Source organism: Anarrhichthys ocellatus, unplaced genomic scaffold (genome assembly GCF_004355925.1).
Source record: "Anarrhichthys ocellatus isolate YVR2014 unplaced genomic scaffold, GSC_Weel_1.0 scaffold4, whole genome shotgun sequence".
NCBI classification, from domain to species: Eukaryota; Metazoa; Chordata; class Actinopteri; order Perciformes; family Anarhichadidae; genus Anarrhichthys; species Anarrhichthys ocellatus.
In genome coordinates, this window is record NW_022280034.1 from 5591292 (window position 1) to 5609014 (window position 17723).

The 17723-nt window shown below is 43.3% G+C and overlaps 1 protein-coding gene across 2 annotated transcripts in view; it reads right to left on the reverse strand.

Annotated features, from left to right (window-relative positions):
- dock1 (dedicator of cytokinesis 1) overlaps window positions 1–17723 on the reverse strand; it is a 156755-nt gene that overhangs the window by 121158 nt on the left and 17874 nt on the right. For both annotated transcript variants that reach the window (XM_031842849.1, XM_031842848.1), the window contains exons 2-16: window positions 16936–17019; window positions 16572–16612; window positions 16379–16434; window positions 15938–16034; window positions 15172–15320; window positions 14525–14660; window positions 13306–13463; window positions 11878–11959; window positions 11166–11301; window positions 9826–9898; window positions 8035–8114; window positions 5303–5428; window positions 4824–4948; window positions 1048–1146; window positions 97–169 (exon numbers count right to left, since the gene is read on the reverse strand). In XM_031842849.1, the coding sequence (XP_031698709.1) occupies window positions 97–169; window positions 1048–1146; window positions 4824–4948; window positions 5303–5428; window positions 8035–8114; window positions 9826–9898; window positions 11166–11301; window positions 11878–11959; window positions 13306–13463; window positions 14525–14660; window positions 15172–15320; window positions 15938–16034; window positions 16379–16434; window positions 16572–16612; window positions 16936–17019 (1515 nt within the window). The remainder of the gene's footprint in view (window positions 1–96; window positions 170–1047; window positions 1147–4823; window positions 4949–5302; window positions 5429–8034; window positions 8115–9825; window positions 9899–11165; window positions 11302–11877; window positions 11960–13305; window positions 13464–14524; window positions 14661–15171; window positions 15321–15937; window positions 16035–16378; window positions 16435–16571; window positions 16613–16935; window positions 17020–17723) is intronic.

A 17723-nucleotide genomic window follows, 5' to 3' on the forward strand; every position in this document is an offset into this window, starting at 1 on the left:
ATCTTCCACTATTTTTTGCCGCGGATAGATTAGCAGCCAATTGTGCAGCTGTTTATCGGCAAAACTGATTATTCAGACGCTGACATTTGTACTCACAGTCCTGCGATGACCGGTGGCGAAAGGTGAACCGCAAGTGGCTCCGGTTCACGTCCTCGATAGGGATAGCAACCTGAGTTGAAGGACAGAAAGGGACCGTGTGAGACATCTACACCCATGAAGCCGCACTCACAAAGCAGATGTTTCAGGACACGCCGGGACACGGGAGCAGAATGCGCCTCAAATTCTAGACTTTCATACTATATAGAAACTATTTAGAACCAATGGAAAGTAGAATGGTTTGCAACAGAGTGAGACTAACGTCATCCCATTGTCGATAGAAAATGCATATTGGGACAAACAGATCTTCCCGCCTCTGGGACAAAAAGGAGCTAACAGCTAATGGAGCGAAACACACAGCAGGACTGAGAGTTTCTGTTCGGTGGAACACGAGGCGTTAAGCAGTGAACTGCAGCATTTACTCCTGTTCTGTAATGAAATACGCTGCGGAGGTCATCTGCACTTTGATAACAAAAAGTTTATAAGTGATTTACATAAACTAAATATACAACAATAAGACACAGCAGTTCACTCAGATATAATGACTATTTTTAAACCAATCCTGGTAATCCTGTATCTTTCAGCGTGACTTTTCTCTATAGCGCTAGCAAAACTAATATACTTATTTATTTCCTCAACATTTTAATGTTGTTCTTATTATGCCACTAGCAACTATAGGTGATAGCAACAAAGTAAAGAAACAACATTTTGATTTGGGATGGTTTTCGCGGGACGGCTAACATTGTTTTTCAGGACGGTTCTGGAGAACTGGTTTGCAAAATGGTTACTTGTGATGTAAAGTACATGTGATTTGTAGTAAATGAGCTAAAAATATAAAACACATGAATCAATAACTTTTTGTTCTATACGTTTATTTTGCCACCACATTAACCATCTAATCTATTGTTTGGATTAATATTCACCACTGCAGAGGTGAGGAGAGTGACACACCTTTATTGTTTCAAACCAGCGTGACTGCTTCACTTGGTAGTAGATGACAGACTTGTACTCATTGATGCCCTCATCTCCAGCTCCAGGGAAGATCACACTCTAGATAGCGAGAAAGAAAAGACACAAAGCAAGTTATCAAACAATACCACTGATTTATACGGTTATACTGGCATGGCTGTAAGTTTGTTCTAAGTGACAAAATCATGATGGTTGAGTTATTAGAACTGTCAAACCATTAGCACACCTGCAGCATGTGGAAGATTGGCGAGCACTTATTTCATAAAATATAGTCCCTGGGGCACAGAGCTTATCTAGTAGTGGCCTTTAAAAGTCTGGATGTAGTTAATGCATGCACAACCTGCCTGTTGGCTGCCAATCTCATGACAGCATTGTGGAAATAAGAAATAAATTAGAAATTAATTATTTAAGGAGGCGCTGTGGCTCTCATGCAGTGAGAAGTGGAGGGAAGCCAGGCGAAGGGAAGCAGACCAGCTGGTGCGGATGGAACCAGCCATGTAAATTGGTCTTCCTAGTGGGTCCCCCCTGAGTTTCTACAACGGGTCAGGGTGCGTATGTAAAATACTACGCGTCCCATGGGGGATTTGGCACGAGGGCTGGAGTGACAGCAGAGGGCACGCATGCCTCGTTTTCTATCAATCTGCGCTCAGCCAGCGTACCTCTTTCCTCCCACTACTCCAGCTGACTCCCTGGCCATGGTGCTGCTAAAATACTCCAACACTAATTGCTTCTGACAACCAGCAATTATGAGGAATAACAGGCCCCGTCTCCCCCAGTCACGCCGAGCAGATCTAGGGGGGGGGGGGGGGGGGGGGGGCAGGTGCTAGCTCTTGTAACCCTTCCCCTTAACTAAAAGTCCAGGATTCATGACAGCCTCAGATTTTGGAGAGTCGAAGAGGGGAAAGTGGTCGAGGTCTAGCCGCAGGTGAGCGGGGTTTTCGTGGGGGTGGGTGCTAATATGTCGGGGTGATAAGTCACTGTCCAGGCTCTCTTTACACAGCATCACAAATCCTTTGAGACAGAGGAAGGATGACTAAGTTCAGAGGCAGAAAGAGACCAGAGAAGAATGGTTGAGATAAGAGGGCTGAGACCGAGATGGAAACATCCAGAGAGAAAGACACAAAAGGGTAAACATTGTCTCAATGACAGGAATTTCATTTTGCTATTTTCAAGTGCCTCGTGTATGGAGGCGTCTTTAAGAGGCTGGATGAAAACGAAACCGACCTAAGTTTAAGGTGAATTCAAGAGAAAGTTTCTCTTATCAAAGATCGTACTGAAACAGCTTCAGACGTTAAAATGTGAAAGTTGTCTCTCATCTCAGACACAGAATTTCCTGCATGCCAATTAAACTCCAGGAAGGAAGAGGAAGAATTAAACCAATTAGCCCTGATCCCCGGAGAACCAAACAGATGACACTGAGCATCTCTGTGAGAAGCTGCAAGACAAGATGTTGACTGACAGGAGCTGCAGAGCTGCAGGGACACATGGCCATAACACCAGTAGATGTGATCAATGTCCCGTCATCACTGTTGACGGCTGTCACTAACTCAAATCGTTGCTTCGCAAAGGCTCCGAAAGTCTTTAAATACACAGTCAATATGTTCCATTGACACAGACTGAAAAGTGTTTTTTATCTGCGTTTGTGAAACATTTCTAAAAGATTTGTCCATGTAATGTAGTAAAAATTATAGCACAAACTAAACATCCAAAAATAATCACAATGAGACTACTTATCTAGCAATGACAAAACCAAGCTGTGTCTGTATTGTCATATATTTCCTGTACCATCTGACAGAAGCCCGGGTCATCACTGCTATTTGCTACTTCAGGATTATATTTACATTATAATCACCACTGATCCTTACATTTCCCATGCCTGCTGGGCCAAATCACACACGCAGCCTCTCAATTTAAGACTAATGTGTATAATTGAGGCAGCTACGGGGTAATAGCGCTCTCCTCTGATTGGCTATTTGCGGGAGGCCTCCCCATAACCACCGAAGTCTCATCTCAATTCACTTCCCATCATCAGTCCTTGTAACTTACCCTCTCACTCCAAGTACACAGGCATGCTGAGTGCCATAACAGCAATAGGACCCTTAGCGAGCCTTGCAAGAAAATATCAGGTATACCGTAAAGCTACAACGAGGAACTTTCATGTTGTGTCAATTTTGTCAGTCCCTGTGGACAAAAGCAGTAGTGCTTCAAAGATGCCAGACTCCCTTGAGAAAACCTCTCATTTTACTGCAGCAGGGTCTGACAGTCTACCCTATGCAGTCCTTGTTCTGGTTTCCCCGTGCCCCCCTTCCATCCATTAAGTCCAGCAATACGGCCTGGGCCTCCAGCAGCGTGGTGTCTGTGTTGGCTCCCAGCTGCCGGGTGTGGTGCTCTCCTCCTCCCACCGGAGCTCCACCTATACAGGGCTAAAGAGGCAGCAAAGACGGATTTGGGTCTGTCGGCAGTTAGCTGGTCGCTGCCGGAGGCCCAACTGGAGTTTGAGCTGAAGGAGATTCTGGGGAACCAGCACGACGTAAATCGTTTCAGACTTGATGTAAGGCATTTAGAATAACTACATGGAAATAGCCAATACTCTCCCTGATGGTCTCGTTTGCTTATGTTGGTCATATAGAGGCATCAGTTTGAAATTGAGACGGTTTCATAACCAGTTCAAAGTTCCATTTGCATTAACTTTAACTTAATGCAAACTATTACAAGATCTCTACAATCTGTGGCCCCAAAATCAAGACAAGAGTTGAATCAAAAGTCTCAAAATCAAAAACGGTACATTCACAGACGCGTGAGCACACACTCACACCCTCCTACAAACTCCTCATGTCCGACTCCTCTAAACCTCTCATATCCCCCATTAACTGATGCCCTCAGCAGAACACGAGCTCAAGTCCAGCAGGGGGTGATTATAATTAAGCATCAGAGAAAGGGGGTCACTGGTTCGAGACTCTAGATAAGACAAAGGCTTTATCAGTACATTATGACACTGATGGGCTGGCACAAGATTCAAAAGGAAACCGTACTCGGAGTTAAAAAGTCCATGAAACATGCTCCAAGTTGCAAATTGGCAGTCGCCACAATGATTAATGTTCAAATCTTTTGTTGATTTTCTAGAGACATTCAATGCAATTAATGGTATTAAGCTGCAGACCTAGACGCCAGACTTTCCTATCAATGCCTACAAGGTATGACTGAAATTTGAATAATTAATTGCTGACTACAAAATAAAAATAATTAAATGATTGCTGTGCTGCTTAAACTGTCATCCACATAAATATTTAACAAACGAATAGACAGGGGAGACAATGATCCTTCCAAAAGTCATTATTTTACCAGAAGGGAAAAGCTGATTTCTCTCTCATCACTTTAAGCTTTTAAAACTATGCTGCCTATATTTCCTGTCCGCATGCTTGGGTCTGGAACCAACTCCGACAGTGAATTAAGTAGATTCCTACAGTGGTGAGCCGAATGTAATGCCAGTCAATCAACCACCAAGCACCAATATTGCATTCTGTCATTTTTGACGGGTGGCAAAGGGGTACAGTCTGGCCTGTGTATCACACTGCTTTATAGGAGTCCTGGTCAGTTAAGCAGCACGCTGAGCTGTGTGAGATTAAAGAAAGCCCGTTAAATCACAGACTGTCTGAGAGAGCGATCGGCTAGAGCACTTCTGTGTCCAGAATGCAGAGAATGAGCTGAACCCCAGGTGAAATACCAAATAGGTATAAGTTAACATTCCTCAGCCGTACCTCCAGTTTCTTGCCGTCCTCGTCGTAAACGGACATGATCACCTCGATATTTTTGGGCTTGGTCTTGCTCCCCTTGTCAAAATCCCCGAGAGCCAGAGTCACATAGATGTCGTTTCGCACATCACCTTTAAGAAACAGACACAAGCGGGTCAGATGGGAGGAAATCCTCACTTTTAAAGGTTTTCCAGCGCTCATGGTTCACACCCTTCTGAATACATATAATAATATTGCTGCATAACTCATTACATCGTAGGTGGGATGTCTGGCACCATATACTTCTTGGGTGAGTTCAGTCCATTAAATAACTAATGTCTTCATCAAACCTTGATGAAGTATATGTCCTTTTCTCTCTAACTCACATTTTCTAAAATAGCAGCTATTAATTCTAATTCACTTTCTGAATGAATGATTCAGCAAATCAAATAAGTAATACAAAACGTTCAGAGACAGGCAGCAATGGTAGAGCTTTTTAAAAGCACCTGGCATGATGATCTCAGGAAAGCCCATCTTGCGAGCCACAGCCGTTGATCGGTCCACCAGGTGAGGGAAGTCCTTCCTTATCTGATGGATGTCTCCAGGAAGCAGCTTCAGAGTCACCCACAGGCCTGGTGATGAATTCAACGTAAAGAGGTGAGGGGCCGAGATAACGTCAGGAGAAGACAATGTGAGAGCAAACCGCCCCGGGAAAATACTGAAAAGAGATTTATCCTCCGTCAGAGTGACATCTAACGGCTCAAGGGCAAGACACTAAATAAAAGCTACCCTCGGGGATGTGATTAGGAAAGCATGACCACATCTACAAAATCCATACCTGGGGACATCAGGGAGTTATGAAAAAATCACAACAAAATATTTAATTCATGTGTTGAGCCTTGATGCTGGTTTGACATCTACAATACCACCTGTATACGAGCACATTTTATCTCCTTTGTGGACGACTCTTTTTGTTCTGATCAGACAGCCACACAGACCTTGGATCAAATAAAAGTGCAAATTCTGAGCACCAATACTGGGAGGGGAAAAACAAGTACATGTTTTTCCCAAAACAAACACATGTTTTTCCCAAAACAAACAGACCCTTTGTGCCCAAATTTAAATAAATAAATAGATTTTCTTTTTCTACTGCCAAATTTATAATAATGTCTGCAATGCCTCAGACTTCGTCTTTAGGCCCTTTTCTATTTTAACATGAGAATAAATGACACTTATTGTAGAATATATAAATCGTGCAGTTATTCCCAGACTTATATAATTGGTCTTGGAAAGACCTGACAGTGCAAAGCTCGAGAAGAAACCTCTTTGTCTCTGAATAATTCTGAAACAAAGGGCCTTCGGGGGGCTTTCATGGGTCATATTTCCTAACAATTTAACACCAGTGGCAGCCTCGCTTTTCTCCCGGTTGAGAGTAAAGCTTCTTTTCTGCAGACACTGCACGGTGTGCCAGCTTCAGCTCTGTAACCACACTCACTCTTAATATTCTCTCAGGATAAACAAAGCAGCATAGGCACAGACCTCTTAACAAGACTGAAAATGAACCAAAAAAAAAGGGCGGGAGGGGGTCCAATTAAAGAAGTCATCCTGTAGTGTGCCCCTTCACAGGCCACCAAAGTGAGTGGTGTCTGTGAACCCTGAGGCTTTATTCACTTTCGCTTTACAGGACCCACATTGTTATGAGCGACGCATCCCTCACTAGCCGAGCTGGAAGCCTTTTGATACGCGAGCGTGACCGAAACAGCTGCTCGGCTGCTCTTCCCAGTGGGGGTCGGAGCAGATCTGACATTTATCCAAGTACATCTTCATGGGGCATGACAATACTGTGGCGGCTGTGATGTTGTTGCCCCCCCCCCCAGCACAAATCCCTTAGATGGCTAAATGTTGTTGTTCTTCTAACCACGGATAACTTAAGATCCAGTCTTTGCAGAAGACTCACCGGCTTAATTAACAGCTGGATTACTTACATCTTGTAGTCATGGTGATGGGGGCAACTATTTATAGTACGAGCAGTGATGTATGGTGTGAGCTCTCAACGAAGAATTATGTTCTTATTAGCACAATGAACACTTTCAACTCCCTGCCAGTAAATTGGGGTTAATGGTACTTTGTATGGACATGTCTAAAATGAAGCATTACAGATAATGACAGCAGTACAGTACGGTGTCATGTAGGTTAAATATAAAATTAACCTCTAAGCTTAATTAGAATCCCTTCTTGTAAGGATTGGGAAATATTTTGAAGAGATGAAAGATGAATAGACAACTTTTTTTTCTACATAGATAATAGGTGCAATGCTGTTCAAATGAATGTCAATGTCGAGAGTAACCAAAGAAAAGCCGGAGGAAAGAGTGCACTCACAATTACAAAAAATATGCCAAAACACAGATTTATAGAATTAAAAACAGGGAGATTGCATCATCGTTATGAGTGTGTGGCTTCCCCCTTCTTAAAGGGAATCTTTGGTATTTTTCAACTTGGACCCTAAGAGACTAATGGGGACAACAATTATTAATATTGGTCCAGTACTCGGGGCAACTTCTCATCATCAATTTACATCCAATAAAAGTGCTTGTTTTTGCCTCCGACGAGCTCCGATTTTTATTACAAGATTACGACAAGGACCCTTCAGAGAAATCAAACATTTTTCTTTACCTTTTGCTTGATCCGGTCTCTTGGTTATTATCATGTCATGTGACTTGTTGCCGGAAGACAACGGTGGAAAAGTGAGTGAGAGTTGAGGGTGGGGGAGGAGTGTCGGTGTTGTCAGAGTTAGAGTACAGAAAGCGTAGCTAAGTTTATCTAAAAAGATATTTAAGGGTGTGACTGATATTTAGCTGATTTCGACAATGTGGATGCAAGACGTCTCCGAGCGAGACTTGTTTGGACACAATAACAAACGAGGAAAGGTAAAAACAAATTCTCATTTCTGTTTAGGGTTATTCCCCTAATGTTGTCAGACACTTAATATAACAATCTGAGCCGGTCAGTGGCAGAAACAAGCGCTTTAGTGGACGTACACCGACGGTGAGAAGTTGCTCCCAGCGATTACACTGCAGCCCGATTGGCTGCTGCCCTCTGCAGCCCTCCTCCTCAATACTGGACCAATTTAAAAATCTGTTGTGGCATGAGTAGGACACACATTTTATTGCTAAAAGTCTGATCGTAGTAACAGTTTCCTCCTTGGCCCTGGTTCTCGTGTCTGAACCTTGCACTGTACCTTGGCCCTTGTGATTGACTTCTTTGGCGGTGATAACTTTGTTGATGACCGTCTGGAGGAAGTCGTTCTCCCCTGCCACCCTGGGTGAAAAACGGGAGATGTTCAGCTGCTTGTGGCGAATGGCATCATCCAACGCTAGCCTGCAGTATGCACACGACAGGCAAACACCGCAGAGAAGAAGGAGAGAGAGAGAGGAGGAGGACGAGGAGGAAGAGCGGGGCAAAAGAGCCACAAAGTGATGGAGTTGAGGAGGGAGAGTGGGATGAAAGATATACGGGGAGACAGAGAGAGAGAGACACAACGAAGAGTGATGCGAATACCGTGACAGACACAAAGCCGCTTGTTAACAGTTAGCAGGGAGGCAGGATGGGTGATGGAAGAAACACACAGAGAAATCATCATTTAGGAAATGATGCCCTGTCAGCGTTTATAGTGCCACTGGAGCAGTGGGAAGCTTGAGCTGTACCCCATCCGAAACTAACATTCTCACGCTGCTTCAGTGAGAGAGCAAATGTAAAATATGACATCATGTTTTGTCCTCCAGGGGGCTTCAGGTGTAGATAACACCAAACTGATTGAGCAGAGTGACGTACAGAGCATAAGGAAGTAGCAGGTGTGATCTGGGAACACGTGTGTGGCAGCTGTGAGAGGACTGTGTGTAGTGGGCGGGGACGCCATCTGCAGTAGAGAGGAGGACTCTAAACAAGCAGAAGAAGTAGAGGATGGAGGAGAAGACAGCGGTGATGTCAGCATGGAGGAAGCCGTAAAGGATCTCTGTCAATCAGGCTGTCTTCAGTGCCTCCAAACTCGAATCCAAAACCGATCCAAGCACGGAAGTAGACTGACGGACAGGAGAGGTTTGTACAAAATCCTCACATTCGAGAAGCTTCAATCAGAGGATGTTTGCATCGAATGGCTGAAATGATTAGTCAATTGTTAGCCAATTGATTTCTGTCAATCAGCTAATTGATCATTTCAGCACAATGGGAACTTTTGCTACAAATGCATTATCTAAATAAAAGTTGGTTTGATTCCAGACAACATGCCGGAGAAGAGCTCAACTCAGACTTAAGATGGAGGAGTGTCCGGGACAAACGAGAACAACACACTATTTCAGCAAGATTTCGACCCATCTAGTCCAATACTGACAGCCATTTCTGTTTCTGTTTGGATGCCAGGAGTCTATCCAAATGACATCACTGCGTCATACCGCCGCTAAATGGCTCCAACACTTCCTGCCTTTGCTGGCCTTGAAAACACACACTGTAATTGGCGGTGGAACTGCCATTTCAAAACTCCATCAGTCAAAATGTAGTGGTATATATTCACACTTGTAGAACCTGTTCTTCTCCTCACGCTGGAAGGCTCTAATTCCCATGATTTATGCTCACAGATAAAACTGTTAAGCGAGGTGATCTGCCAACTAAACTGCCTGAATCTGAAGCCTTTCCAATTATGTAGGAAATCACGTTAAGGAAAAGGTTACTCTGGCTCTGTACGCAGTCCTACGAGAATGGCAGCAGTTAATGAGATTGCCTTAATTGAGTCAGCATAGAATAGGCGAGCGTGCACTGTCTTAAAACCTTTGCTAATCAGGTGTCAAGAATTTAAGACATAAAAAAAATGAGTTAACAACTATGTCTCTGACATACTGTACATACTCATAATAATGTAAATAAGTGTAAAAGCAGAACTATTTCCGCTTTTATGCAACATCATCCCAAGCGTAAAAGGAACTCTATGCCCCCGTATGTGTGAATGATTTATTTTTTGCTGCTGAACAACACTTACGGCTGAAATGGGATAAAGTGCTGCTTGTCTTCATCGTCCATTTTGCCCGTTATGATGTCAGTGACATCCATTACTGTGGAAGAACAAGGATAGAGGGTTAAAACATTCTGAGGGCATGTCTGTGAAAGAGATAGAGACGCATCAGGGGGTGAAAGCAGCCAATGTTGGCTCTTCTTCACGAGCACTAATTAAGGCAGGTGCAAGGCTACGAGACACATTTAATGTGCAAATGTGAAGAACAGTTTAAAGAGTAACTTGACATGCCAGACAACCTTGTTTTGTTGACCTCCGGTGTTTGAACTTCTCACCTTGCTGCAGTACGTGTGTACTGGTACGCTGGTCTAACGCAAGCCTGGCGACCCGCCTCGTGTGCGACGGTGAGTATGAAGTTACGGGTTACGTTATAGCGCTGAATGTAGCAGTACAGTGTGTGTACAGTTTATTTGTCTGTGGATGAAATGCTTCTACTTCTCAAGACCCAAGCCAAGTCGCCGTGTCTTAAAGTTCTGGTAAAGAAGTTTAGCCCCAAAGGTAGCAACAACTTTGGCCCAGAGTGGACCAGCTATTCCCATTTAAGTGGGGTGATGTAACACCAAACACAAGATGCATAAACACTTTTGATATTTGCCAGGGATGCAAATTCAGGGATTGAATTTACCCAAAAATGCACTTTGACCAGCGAAACCGGACACCAAAACAGGAAACGCATTCTTGAATCGGCTGAGAGGCGGAGCAAATACTCACAGTGACTGGAGCTGATTTGACAGCACCTTCACTCTATTACCCTACAGGCCAGATGTCAGCCACATAAAGCCCGTGATAACGGTGTCTTAAAAAGAGTAAATCTCAAAAATCAGGCTTTCCGTCATGCTGTGTACTGTGGCAATGATGATGATGTCTAAAGATAAGCCCTCATAAATCAGGCTGTCGTTTACCTTCTCTCTAGTGGCAGTGGGAAAAAGACACTGAAAGAGGGGTATCGTTTTCTCTGCTGGACAACTGTGGGCAAAACGCCAATTTAATTAGTTTACGTCTGGCAGCTTGCCAACAGGAGATAAATCAAACTAATTATTTTTTCCACTTTAGCTAGATATCAGTGAATTTTTGCCCAAATACATTTACTCATCCGGGCAAAGACTTACAATACTTTGAAGTATCTTAGTACCTCTCTTATCTGATCTCATGCACATAGGCATATTTGTGCAGAGTCACAACTACGAAGTTTTAAGATTATCAGTGTTTTTAAAAAGGTGACCTCCGACAACAGCAACACAACTCGTACTTTGCAGCTCTTTTTGGAAGAACAGGTCATCGCTGTGTCTCTGTGTCGACTGCTTTACCTGCCACTCCGAAGGGTCTTCTGAGTCCTGCCGTCAGCTTCTTGGTGTTGTTGTCTTTTAGCTCCATGCGCCCTACTCTGACAATCTGACACACAAAGCTGATCTTCTCTCTCTTCAGGTCTTCACTGCCCAAGTCCTGAGGCGGGGGAAAGAAGAAAAGTTAGGACAATACTGCTGACAATACTACTTGCCTTTAGAGTCAATAACATGGACTCCTACTTTAGGCAGACGAATCAAAAACTATTACAATCCGGTTGTATATTTGCCCCTTTGTTCAGGCTACAGCAACGCTAGGGTGCACAACTGATCGATTAATGGCACCTTCTTGGGTGGAGATGAGTTTGTATAAAAGGGGAAACTTTTCATCACAAATTGCTTCAGAAACATCTGGGATTGTGTCCGCAGATTCATTTCCTGTGGGCGATACATTCCAAAACTAGCAAAGTGCTCCCAGTGGGTGCACGCTGACCCTTCCGCCCTTGGGCTTCCATTAGACAGAGGTGACTGCCTTGGTAAATACATACGGCGAGCCAAGCTCTTTCTGAGAGAGCTTAACAAATACAGGCTCTGCAAACAGGCTCCTACATGCCTCATGACATGGCTGAATAAACAGTGGACTACCACAGGCGAGCGTGCACACACACACACACACACACACACACACACACAGAGAGAGAAACACAGTGACACACATACAAGCAAACGCACTCACCGTGAAGACGGCCCGCAGGTTATGAAGCTGGTCTATGTCTTTCACCAGACCTGAACTTGACCATTTCACCAGGTAGTTTTCACTGTGAGGGAGAGATCACAGAAACGAAGCATGGATTGTCATTACAACCTGTCCCAGCGTTGAAACACCTATGATACGGGGAATCAAAGCATCATTCGGTTGCATTAACAACTACATCTTCCTTCAAAAGCTAAGGAAGCTTGAATTTGAATCCAGACGAAGAGAAACATTCCGCAGCCGAGCTGCTCTACTTGTGATAATTTGCTGACACAATCCTGTAAACAATAGCAAATCCCTGGGAAGCAGACTGCACTTGTTCTGGTCGTGTGTGTGTGTGTGTGTGTGTGTGTGTGTGTGTGTGTGTGTGTGTGAGAGTGAGTTTCCAAGTGTCTGTCAGTGTTTGTACTGGGGCTGTATCAAATCCTTTGCAGATTCTTTTATTAATTTTTTTGCATGTCTATTCATTCAGTTTAAACCCAGTATTTCTGCACAGTTGCAGTTAAAGATTAGGTTAAACTAATATTATCACTATTATAAGTAGGATACTACTGTATGATTACATTCCAGTGGTGGCTGGGTATGATCCAAATATTTTCAACAACTTCAAAGAAAAAGGATGATGAATGTAATCATTTTCAAAATTCCCAGCATGTATTTATCTGAGGAAAATATTCTGCTTCAATCCATATTTGTTGGCGTTTAGCCTTTCTAAAACCGTTTGCTCCTCCACTAGCCACACACACACACACACACACACACACAAGGGATGCACACACCAGTATTAACGAGGAGGGCTGACAGCAATCCAACGGCACCATGAATTACATTTATACAACAACAATAACAAAAAAATCAATTTTTATTTATGTTTTTAGGATGAGGAGATCATAAAATAACAGATATTGGAAGCAAAACTCAATAGAAGCTTTGAATGTAAGAAAAAAATGACATTCAACACAGCCCTGGTCTGTACTGAGTAAGTACATCAAAAACAATCTCGACATCATCTGGTCCATACGGGGCATTCGTTTCAGTCTTGTGTACATGAAGGGAACATCTAAACCCATCATCCCTCAATATAAAAATACCAACTGTGTTCAAGTTTGTGTCAAGATTGCTATGAATAGAATCTTGACTACGTGAGCGACGTCAAATACAGAACACGGGTACATAGTTCAGATCGTGGTTCAAGTCTCAACGTGCATCATCTTTCAAATGTTCCCCTGGCAACACAGAAACTTGGAATTCAATTGTCAGTGCAATAATAGAGGTAAAAGGTTAAAACCGAAATATAGCACAGGCCATAAAAACCCAATGCTTAGTCGGAACTTTGTATGTGAATGTAATTGAGTGAAAAAAGGGGGGGGAAAGAGAGAGCGGTGAGTGAATAAGCACACATGGGTTCACCTGATGAACTTGGACTCCACCGGGTCGTAGAGTGACATGAGCACCTCCGCGTCCTCGCCGATCTTACACACCACATTCTTCAGAGTCACGAAGAGGGCAAACGATGGTGTGGAGGCAAACTTTGCTTGCCTGGTCAGATCGATATTCTGCTTCTGAGACTGTCGGAGGGAAACAGAAATATTGCATTCAATATCTGGCACTCTTCCACAGCTTTCTGTCACATGCGGGTAGACTTTGGGCCTGTGGAGTTTAAACAATGAGCCCGGGGGGAAAGACCCAAGGATCCCTGGGACAACATCAGCGTATAAAGAAGGAGATTCTGTGTGCAGGTGGGGTGAGCAACTGCACACCGAATAATTGAATGTCAGCCACTGCCTCTGTGCTTTAATGAAATTTCAAAAAGCAAAATTTAACTCTTAAAAAAAAAAAAAACCTGTTCATAAAAATCTGCTTGATCTCCAGAAATGCATCTGCAGTAAAAGGTGGGACTCCTTGGACGCCCTTCAGAAATAAGCTGGGGCCACATCATTAATATTTATCACGTTGACCTGGACACTCTTATTTCCCATGCATATGCAATAAGGACCTCTGGATGACAAGGTCACATAAGATGAGACCACATAACTGCAGGCCACTTGGCATCTGACACTCCCACATACTGCCAACTGACATTCAGGTGAGGGATACCACCGATACGCCAAGTAAAATAGACAGGGAGTCTGGCGGAGTTCCTGACTTTCTGAAGAAGCAGTCAAGCGTCGTTTTGTAGCAGCAGTGGCCCCATTTCCCCCACTGTTAAACTGAAGTTGGGCCAAAACTCCATTTTACATCAAACTGCAAGGGTATTTTCTGTTTTTATTGGTTTGACATTGTCATAGCCTCATAAAAATGTTTGCTATCATTGTGCATAGGGATGGCAGAAGGAGGAGGAAATCATGTTATGTCAAACAATTACCTTGTATGAAGAGCAGTAATCAGCCTTCTTCCTGCTCTTTTTCCTAATGCAAACACTATGACCGCATGTTTGATTCTGACTGAGATTTAATGCGGCAGAAAGAAGAAGATGCATCACACACGATGTATCATGTCCATTCACACTGTGTGCTAATGTGCTTTTACTTATTTTTGTTACACTGGATAGCTTAGATAAAGACCGGTGTTTAGTTGCAGGTGTAAAGATGGCGTGCAAGAAGCAGGACCAGGTCTTTTCTATCTCTACCTTCTCTTCTTGAATCCGGTCCTCGATTTGTTTGGAGGCCGCCTCGTGTGCTCTGAACAGGCTGACGGTGCTGGTGAGCTCTGGGTCCAGTATGTTTCCATCTTTGTCTCTGACCACCAGATCGAGATCCAAGTACCTAGCATAGAAATGGCGGAGGGTTAACGAGCACCAGACCCAATATGAAAACATACGGCAGAATACCTAAAGAAAACTTTGCTCAACTCTTTCTTCTACGGAGGGTGTAAACGCAGACAACAGCATGCTGCCAAGATCTAGTCAATATATTTCATCAACTCATGACTTCCTGCTTCTGCAGAGGCAATCCCATTTCTTTACCTGGCCAAAGGTTTAAAGTTTCATCACAGGAGGAGAATGGAGCTTCACGATTTTCATCTCCAACAGATTGTCTAGGCACACTGCAGTCACAGCAAGAGCTGTCATTTCATGATGGAATACAGTTCGGTTTGCTGAAGCTAAACCCCTCCAGGTTGTCCTCAAGCTAAGTGATGAGCTGTCATTTTCTATTGACTGACACTGCTGACCTATTCTAACAAGAGTCATTTTCCCGGATAGATCTGGTGATAAAGGGATATAAGCTGTGGGGAGGCGAGGACACGGCTAAAAGCCTCTGAAGACTAGATCCTCACTTGTTGCCGTAGTCTATCTTGGAGGTGACTTTCTGTTTGAGCTCGGCGAGCTCGTCCTGCGGTAGGGTGCCGGACAGGATCTGGGAACGCCATTCGATGAGGCTGTAGATCATGTCACGGACAGAGTTGAACATCTCACGTTTGTCCCCCTGAAAGCAGAGACAGACGGATGAACATGTGCGCAGCTTTGAACATCCATGTGCTCGTGTGTCTGAACTGTTGACTGGCAAGAGGACATGTTGACGCCGGTAGGTCAGGCATCTCATCAGCAGCAGGTACAGGCCAATGTAGGTGAACAAAGCTCTTAATTATTAAGAGCCGGTGGAATTACCTCGGGAAAGATTCAACCAAAATAATTTGCCGGTCAGAGCCTGACCAATACTGCAATTTTTAAGGCCAATACTTTTGACTGTAAAATGTGTGAAAACACTTATAAATCATTTTTAGTGTTGTTGTGTTAAGATATGCATAACACTTTATAAATTGAAACAAATGTATTTTTTAAAATACTAATAATTCTATCACGATAAAAAACTACTTTAAATAAAATGAATCATTACAAATAACCACTTTAAATAAAATTAATTAATTAACTCAAATTAAGAAAACAGGAGTCAAATACATAGCATTTCAGCCTATACGCATGAATATACAACTCTATTTTTAATAAACAGTATATTTCTGTATACGATGCCTTATCACACACACTCATCTTTTCACATGAGTGTGTGTGTGTTTCCACTTGGGTTTGGACAGCCATGCTTACCACATATAAGTCCCTCCATATTGTCGCCCACTCCCGCAGCGTGGTGGTAACCTCCTGAACCAGGGGCAGCTCAGTGGGAATGACCGTCTCCTTTTGCCTGTGGTGACGGTGAATACATTTCAAACACTTTTCCTCTCCACATGGAGACACCGTCTGTATCAAACGTGTTGCCTGTTTGTTGAAATCCTTTAGTTGTAATTGGTTTAGTTATCAACAAATATGTGTTCCTCAAGGTTCTCAGCTGAATCAAGGACTTTGAAGTTGGGGGGGGGGGGGGGTTTGTCTATTTTTGCGTGAAATCAAAGAAGACAGATCAAAAGATAACAGTTCCACAGGTTGCGCAACAGCAAACCCCCCTGTCACATCTTGTCAAGTAGAAGCAATCTACTTGCTTGTGGAAAAATAAATCTCAGTGAGAAGTGAAAGTGGAGAAGTACTAACCCACTGCCCTCAACTGTGGCCTCTTTCAGGTGGATATAACAAGCAGGAAATACGCCCTAGAAGAGGAAGAGATCACAACGCAAACGGCATTATAGTAGAACCGGGACAGAAGTTGAACACTGTAAAAACTGAAGCTGTAAAGAGCAAACGGACATGAGTGTGTGTGTGAAAACTGTGTTTGATGGCCACTCACATTTTTGGACTTTCTCCTCAGCCTATGCCCTCTGTACCAGTCTAATAGAGAACAGAGTTATGTTACATGTAAGCTGCTTTCTCCATAAAGCTAAAGTAAACTACTATTAATCAATCCACAATAAACAATGACATTACAGTTAAAAACAACACTGAATATACTGAGAGGTTTAATTTACAGGATCACACCATCATAACCGTTCTTGATATATATATATATTATATATAGATATATATCTATATCATCCTATTGAACACAAGTATAAAAATCTGGACAAAACAAAAGAGGAACTAGTGATGGAAATAATGTCCGACATTGGCGCGTCAGCTCTGATCACGCGTGTCACCCGTCAGCCTGCGCTCACCTTCATGTGTCTCAAGTATGTGCACTGTGTCTCCAATCTGCAGCGACAGCTCCTCCTCTCCCCGGGCATCGTAGTTATAGATTGCTGGAGAAAAGATGGGAGAGGACAATATAAGAGGAGCAGATATTACAGGAGCAGATATTACAGGAGAAGGGGAGAAAAAAAAAAAAAAAGGCAATAAAGCGTTTGGCTCCCTTGTGGCGCTAATTGTGTGCCATTGCAATGTGTAGTAGAGGCATCACACGTCCACAGGATGTCCACCCACACATTCTGACACAGTGGTGGCCGGGTCTGGCACCGTCGATGCTGCAATATCAACAAACTACTACCGCCCACTGCAAAGAAACCAATAACGATGGAGAGCGCCAAAACAACAATAATGCCAGTGGAAAACAGATTTTGCTCAGGATTACAGGAGAATAATAAAATACTGCGGTGTTCATGATTTTCTGAGGTGTTCACAGACAAAACAAACGGGGACATGAAGACGCTTCTCTGGTTCTCTAGTCAACACGACAAACGCATATTTTGTTTGTCTCGGTGTTGTTTTGTTTGCTAAATGAAGAGGAATCACTAGAGCACATCACAGGCTGCTCCCTAAAGTTTGGTTCCTAAACCGCCAGCATGTTCTGGCGAAGTTAAATGAAGTAGCCAAAAGGGAAAGTGTGTCGACATCTACAGAATAACAATTAATGCAAGTGTAATGATTGAATACAACTCAGCAGCTACAGACCAACCGTTTTGGACTTCACGTAAAGACCAGAGCCCCATCTGAAAAGAGATATATA